This window comes from Pyxicephalus adspersus, chromosome 7, assembly GCF_032062135.1.
Source record: "Pyxicephalus adspersus chromosome 7, UCB_Pads_2.0, whole genome shotgun sequence".
NCBI classification, from domain to species: Eukaryota; Metazoa; Chordata; class Amphibia; order Anura; family Pyxicephalidae; genus Pyxicephalus; species Pyxicephalus adspersus.
The window spans coordinates 9,712,129-9,719,731 of record NC_092864.1 but is presented as its reverse complement, the minus strand read 5'-3'; the positions used below and the strand labels follow the sequence as shown (position 1 = coordinate 9,719,731).

Genomic DNA, 7,603 nt, shown 5'->3' with positions numbered 1-7,603 from the left:
TGTCTTTAAGGTCAACCGTGATAGTTGCAGTGGTGACCACCATAATCGTCATGGTATTCAATCAGAAAAAAATGCAGGTAATGTTCACCTTGTTTATGTATGCATTATATATTAAAGCATATCTCTAGGAGATCTCTTTGCATCCATTGAGTTTGCATTGAAGTCTACAGTTGCCAACTATTGATTTTAGATGTAGAGCCTCTGAACATAGTATAGAGGAGGAGGGGTGAAGGGACCTGTTGAAACACATAGTTGGAACACCCACAAACCTGGCAGTAGAGTAATCATTATATTGGTTTTTGACTCATAAGCAGCCCAATATATCAATGTAAATTAGTTATTGTCCCAAGTCAATTGGTACTGCCCTTTAAAAACTTTACAACAATTGTATAGTATTAGGACAATTGCTGTTTAAATAGCAACATTGTAAATCCACAGTCAAAAACATGATTATGAACACAAAATACCCAGAAGCTGTATAGGTTTCGTTAAATTAATTTATGCAAGAAATACATGAAAAAGGTGGGATCCCCCTTTCACAAATAAACCAAACCCTTTTTCCAGGCATGGAACCTGGATGACTAGAAAGGGAGTGACCTTTCTTTTTGTACCTGATCACAGTGGTGTTCCCATAGATGAGGAACAGGGCTTTTATCACATACTTGGGGATGTCTGAGAAGAAGAGGGAAGTCTCCTTTTCTGGTCCTGGGTGAGCTGGAGAAAAAAAGACGGATTCACGAGGGTGCCAAAGGGGGTTGAGGAATGAACGTAGTCACAGGTAGCCAAGGTTGACGACTTGTTATCTGTTAGTCAGAAGCAATCTAAGCTTTGTAACTTGCTGGTTTTGAGGAACAGGATTATAGGTGTGAAGCTGGGACACATGACAGGCTGAGGTCTGTAACTTGGTGGCAAGTGCAGTACATGAAATAAACAGGAGCAAGTTTAGGTTACAAACTGGTTTCAGATTAGGAATTTGGAGTCCAAGCATAGGTTTTCCAAGAGCCAGTTCAGAAGCAAAATCGGAGCCTCAATGACCAGTCCAAGGTCATGGTTCAGGTACAGAAATGGCTCAATACCAATCAACAATGGAGGAGTAAACTGAAGGCTTTTTAATAGCCCACCTAGCACCAGTGGAGCTAGCGACTATTTTAGTATGCTACATGCAGGTACAGGTGCACCTTTGCATATGGATAAGCGTATTGATGCACCGTGCTCGGGCTAATGAGCAGGCACAAAAGCATTCCTGCACATTTTCCCACAGTTGTGTTCAGACACATGACCATGCACATGAGTAGTCCTACACATTTTCTCCTATTCTTTCCCACAAACTGAATATAGGGATTTGTTAATGAAGGGGGCTTTGATTTGAATCTGAAATCTGAAGAGGGATTCCAAATATCCTTAACCAGAGACTGTATATTAGTACCATCTGCCCACAGAAAAGGTTAAACAACATAAAATGTACGTAATGTTTACAACGTAAAAATAACACAAAGACTTCTTTAAAAAAAGATATGTAAAACTGGGAGTTGTTTCTAGAGATAAGGTGCAAAAAACCCATAAACAAGTATATTACACTGGCCTGAGCATATATACAGCCAAGACTTGGCAAGAGTGATGGGGACATGTGTCTAACAATTGTTTTATAGATCCAGTCTTATCTATTACTTTATCTCACTTTGCATGGTTAAGTTTAAATAATCAATGGACATGAATGTGGCTAGCCATTGTTTTTTTATTGTTGGGTGCCAACATAAAAATAACCATTGCTGGATCCAGCGAGGTCTAAATTAGAACCCAGGATCATTCATTCCCGCTGCTCTTTGCTCAACAATGACAGGAGCTCTAACTACCTGAATGAACCACTTTTCACTGGAGTTCATATCATTAAGTTTTACCAGTTTAATATACAGAATTAGAATTATATTAATATTAATTGATGATGGCAAATTACAATTAAAAAATGACTTATGTTTCAGGTCCCTAAAATTAACATGCTCCAGTTATGTAACTGCCAACCGCAAAAAGAATGTACCAGCACACAGTCTAACCCAGCACCAATGGAAACCAATGAAGAAATTGAAGATCTTTTCCATAAGATCGATAAACTCATACCCAAAGTGACCATCGATGATGTAGAAGAGGCCACCAGTGCGGAGGAAACTAAGTTAACTGTTATAAACCGAAAAGATGAATATTGCATTGGGGACCTTCTTCTTGTAAGGGTTGATGCGTATGACTATTCCGGATCACCAAAACAATATGGTGGGGATTACTTAAGGGCTAGGATATATTCACCCACTACAAACAGCAGCGCTAGTGGCAGCATCCAAGATTACAATAATGGAACTTATTTGGTAAAATTCACCCTATTTTGGGAGGGTACTGTGCACCTATCCATAGTCCTCATGCACCCAAGTGAGGCTGTCTCTGCCTTGTGGCGTGGCAGGAACCAAGGCTTCAACAATATAAAATACACCGGAAATTTCACAAGCGCTACGGACTACGCCAACAGTGAATGCGGATTCCAGCTTGACACCCAGAAGGAAGTTTGCGCCTACATTGATAAAAGGGACCAGGAGGCTTTTTTTTGTATTAAGCCTAAGAATTACCCTTGTGAAGCCCTGACCCATATGAATTCTGTCAACCGGAATCATTCCTATCTTACAGAAGTAGAGCAAATTCTTCTTAACAGGTAATAAACACAAATTGTGTAGGAAATGGTTTACCACCCCATATTAAAGCTCTCCAAGACTGGAGGAGACTGGAGGACTATTGTGGGAGTACCTGTTTGATCTAGCAAACATTGAAAGGATTAAAAACTTCTATTATCTAATAGCAAATCATTTTAAGTAAACCAATTACAAGTTTGTTTTTACCACTCAGGTTCACCCATGATAGTCTATTTTCTCCAATCTTGGAGAGTTTTAATAAACCAGGCGGATTGTGTCCTGGTGCCTCCACAAAAAAATGAATAGATATTTGCCTAAATAGGACCCTGTAAATTAAACCCTGTAGTTAAAATCAAGAGAAGGCTCTTTCTTGATTTAAACTTTATCTGAAAACATATATACAACTCTAAAAAAGCAATCAAATGTATAAATGTTCAAAGGTGGGTCAGTATGGTGGTTTTTGGTTTGTGCTCTTGCCATGGTGCACTCTGGTGTTGGTTTCAGTTCCTACTAACAATACAATTTCTGCACTTTTCCTCCAGTGTTTGCTTTGATTCATTTTTTGCTTTAGTTTCCTCCCACAATCCAGAATCTCCTCCTTAAAATTGAATGTACTGCATGCCTGTATATGTGATGGGGATAATAAAATATGAGATCACCTTTGGCTCAGAGCTAATGCATTACTCTCTGTAAAGCACTCCCAAAGATGTCCATGCATATATATATATGTTAATAGTGTTAGTAATTATAATTAAACTTTGTAGTATTATAATTAACTTTGTAACCTCTGTTACTTTTTAGGTCAAATATTGGGTTGGAAGTTTCTAAGCCTTTAACGCCTATCAAAGTTGCCAGCTGCGGCAGTAAGTTCTTTTTACCGAAATCAGTCTTTTAAAATAAAAACTTCTAAAGATAATGTTTATCAAATAGCAATTTATATGCAGCTCTTTATATTATCCTCGGCTTCCTTATTAAGTTTCTGCCACTAGAATGTATTACAAGTATATGGGAATTTGACCATGACAGCTATTAGCTTGTTGGATATCCCATTCAAAAAATCATGGAAATCCCATTCAAAACCATGGGCATTAAAATGGTACTGGTTCCCTTTTTAGGGTATACCATTTCCAGTTTTCAAGGGTTTCCACAGGTTTTAAAGTGTGTCCAAATGTTAGTCTATTTTGCCAAAAAAAGGCCCTGTGAGTTCAGGTACTGATGTTGGAGAAAACCTGGCTTATAAGTAGTATACTGATTTATCCCAAAGGTATTCAGTAGGGTTAAAGTCAGGGCTCTCATGCAAGTTTCTCCTCATAAAACCATGTCTTTGTACACAGGGCATGGTGATGATAGAAGACTTTGTTGGCTATGTACATAGGAGCATGGTCATGGTAGAACATTTCACAAGTTGGTGAAGACCCATTTAAGGCTATGTACACACGTCAGATGGTTCTCGTTCGAAAATCAGCTCAGGGCTGATATTGGACAAGAATCTGGCTTGTGTGCAGCGCTTGTCGTCATCTGAACATCCGTCCTGGTGGATCCATGTACGACGGACGAGGAACGATCGGTTTGAAAGTGAAGGCCAAAGAGAGCAGTAGGGTGCAGCTCCACTGTGAAGGGATCGTGAAGAACCTTTACAACGACAATTATTTCACATGTGTACTTAGCCTTAGTCAAGTGGAAGAGCAAAATCAGTAATCTTCACTGTAAACTCAGTAATTTTTGAGTGGTGTCAAATTTTTGGTCATTAGAAGTGTTAGTCCCTAACTCAATTCTCAACCAAGGTTCCTCCAGAGGTTCCTGGGGGTTCATTGAGCAATGAGCAATTTGTGCCTCTTCAGTAAGTTTAGGTGAGGGTGACATTTTTCGCAATGGCCAGCATTGTAAGAAACATTCTTCCTATTGACTTCCAGGCTAATGTACTGTGAGTTGTGGATATAGTAATGATAGCCAGGGTTCCCTAAGACCTGAAAGTTATTTCAAGGGTTCCCCTATGTTCAAAGAGAAACACTGCCCTAATTGAAACCCCTACATGCTTGCCCACTGAAATTTACATTTGGCTTGTATTAACACATGAATTTCCTGTAGAAACAAACAGGTCATGATATGATATGAGATAAAGATTTTAGATTTCTCATGCAGTGCCTGATAATTGGTATTTCTGTTTAGAAAAACAGCCGGAACCCTCAGAAAAGTGCAGTACTGGATCTTACTATCCCATCCCAAGTGGATATTTCTCATACAACATGTGGAAGCCCATTCATTGCAAGATGACACAATTCACCAACAATGATGTACTGAAAGACTTTCTCAAAGGCAAAAAGCTATTCCTCATGGGAGATTCTACAGTTCGCCAATATATAAGACACTTTGCAGAGAATATTAAAAGTAAGTATGGAGGAACATACATTTCTTGAGATTTCCCTTCTTTCCTTTTTTTTAGACTTTGATCAGTTTAGAAGTTTTTCCTCCTTTCCTCATACCTTCCTTTCTTTCTTTCTTTAGACTTTCTTCACTTCCACCCTTGCCTATATCAGTGCAGCTAATCTTTTATATTTTCGCTTACCATTCCTTTTTCTGTGCATTGCCTCTGAGTCGTGGTGGCCACAGAAGAGATGGGGATTTACTTTTTGATCTCAGATTCACCCCCATTGATGGCTGGTGATTTGCTGAGACACATATATACAGATATACAGCTATGAGAAGTAGGACAAACAAAATAGTCCTCCAATTTTACACGGCATTCCAGGCAAGTGGTGAATTTTCCATTTTACCATTTGGATACAGCCAAAGCTAAACCTTATGTATGTATGGTTTCTTAGCTTTAGGTTCAGATTAACAAATTTCCAAATTTTTCTATTAGATTCATTTTTCACTATTTAAGTTCAGATTCACCTTAATAAGCCACTTTGTGAGAATATTTAAAGTTCATACAAACAGATCCCCATTCTTTCCCTTCTACCTTCCTTTCTGTAGACATTCTTTGACTTTCACACTTTTATTGTTTATCAGGATTATTAATGTGATTATTGCTTTTTTCTTCCAGTTGTTGATTACTTCAATCACACAGAAGATGAGATGCAGTCCTGGCAAAAGACTCTTCTGGCCATTAATCTGGAAAAGTTCATTTATGTCCAGTGGAAGAAACACACTTTTCCATTTGTCAGCAAAACCTTCTACTCCATCAAAGAAGACGCTTACATGGCCCGCCAGATTGACCAGATTGGCGGAGGAGAAAACACAATTATTGTGCTCACTTTGGGTCAACATTTCAGGCCTTTCCCTTTCAGGACTTTCATAAGATCAGCAATAAATGTCCGAAGAGCAATAGAACGGCTCTTTATCCGTAGTCCGCGCACTAGAGTGATCATAAAAGAGGAGAATGCTCGTGACATGGATATCGACATGGAACGGTTTAGTGACTTCCATGGTTACGTCCAGTATCTGGCACTCCGGGAGATTTTCAAAGGGTTGAACGTTGGGTTTGTGGATGGCTTGGACATGACCATTGCCTATGCATGCAATGTCATCCATCCTCCCTTAGAGGTTCTAGAAAACCTCATCAGCATGTCCTTCACACAAGCTTCAAAAAATTAAGGATAATAAACAAAATAAAGGTTTTGAATGAAGGATTATTTATTATTTAAAGTTGTTTATCATCAATCTCATCACTGTTATTTTCAGACTTTTTATCCTAGTGATGGCAGATGTTACAGTGCAAGTAGCCTAAACCCGAGGCTTTTCATAGCCAATACAGCAAAGCACAACGTTTTCTTTTAATTGTCCCCGGGTGCTTGAAAGTTTTTGCTTCTTACATTGTTTTATCTATGAGGCCCATACTTCTATTCCGAATGTTCTGGATGCTGGTACATTTGTAACTCTTGCAGATAAAGACCAAATCCTGGTAATTATTAGGCCCAGGTTGCGGGCTTCTTAGTAGACCATGTTGAGGTCTAGGGAACTAGGGTTGGGTATACCCTGACAGTTTAGCGCACACTTCTAGACCTTTATAACAAGGGAGAACCCCTAAAATAACTTTCAGGTCTTCAGGGAACCCCTTTTAATTATACAATTCCCATATCTACAGCTGGCAGTACATAAGCATTTTCCTAGTAGGAAGAATGTCTACCATTTTCAAGAATGTCACCATTACAGACAGCCAAAAAGATCATTGGTGTCAGTGGTAACAAACTTTGGAGGTCATGGCTCCAGGAACCCCTTGCAACCTCTGGGGGAACCCCAGGGTTCCATGGAACCCGTGTTGGGAAAAACTGGTTTAGAGAATGTGGTTTACCCATGCCAGCCTCCCAAATGTATACCCTCACCTCACGTTCACACTACTGGGGGGTGGGGTGAGGGTTCATAGCCTTCAATAAGCTTCAATGATTAGCTTGGAATATACATGGAACCTCTGGGTCTTCTCCTTGTTGCCCCCTAATTGGGCAAAACAAAGGGTTAGAGAGGGAAAGTTCAAGTAGCTGGTGCCAGACAAATTTCTGCAAAACCTGTTGTTTTCCTACACATGGACAAAGCCAGGTTTTCTTCAATTCAATCAAATCAGTGAAAACAAAGAAGATTTAAAGAATTTTACATGTTCTGTTTTCTATGTCATTATTTTGTATGTTATAAAACTACCTTTTGTGTTACCATTTGGCAGTATTTTTCTGGAGTTGTAATGAAAACATAAAAACATATCTTTTAGTGCTTGGTTTATTAGTCAGTCCAAAGGTTTGTGTTTAATACCTTAATACAGTGATCCCTCGTTTTTTGCGGTTAATGGGGACCAGAACCTTCCGCGAAAGCTGAAAAACCGCGAAGTAGGATTTGCCCCTAGGAATTTTCGTGTATGCGGGTACAAGAATGTTTTAAATATGTAAACAGTATTTATACTTTACAAGTTATCGCCAACACAACACTAAAATACAGTATGC

General features: G+C 39.1%; 1 protein-coding gene across 1 annotated transcript; it reads left to right on the top strand.

The window, feature by feature from the left end:
* On the top strand, positions 1 to 6,269 carry LOC140334743 (NXPE family member 2-like). The gene is made up of 5 exons (XM_072416982.1): positions 1 to 77; positions 1,980 to 2,695; positions 3,474 to 3,535; positions 4,842 to 5,060; positions 5,719 to 6,269. The coding sequence occupies exons 1-5, from the start codon at positions 51 to 53 to the stop codon at positions 6,267 to 6,269; spliced, it is 1,575 nt and encodes a 524-aa protein (XP_072273083.1). The 5' UTR covers positions 1 to 50.
* The last annotated feature ends 1,334 nt before the right edge of the window (positions 6,270 to 7,603 follow it).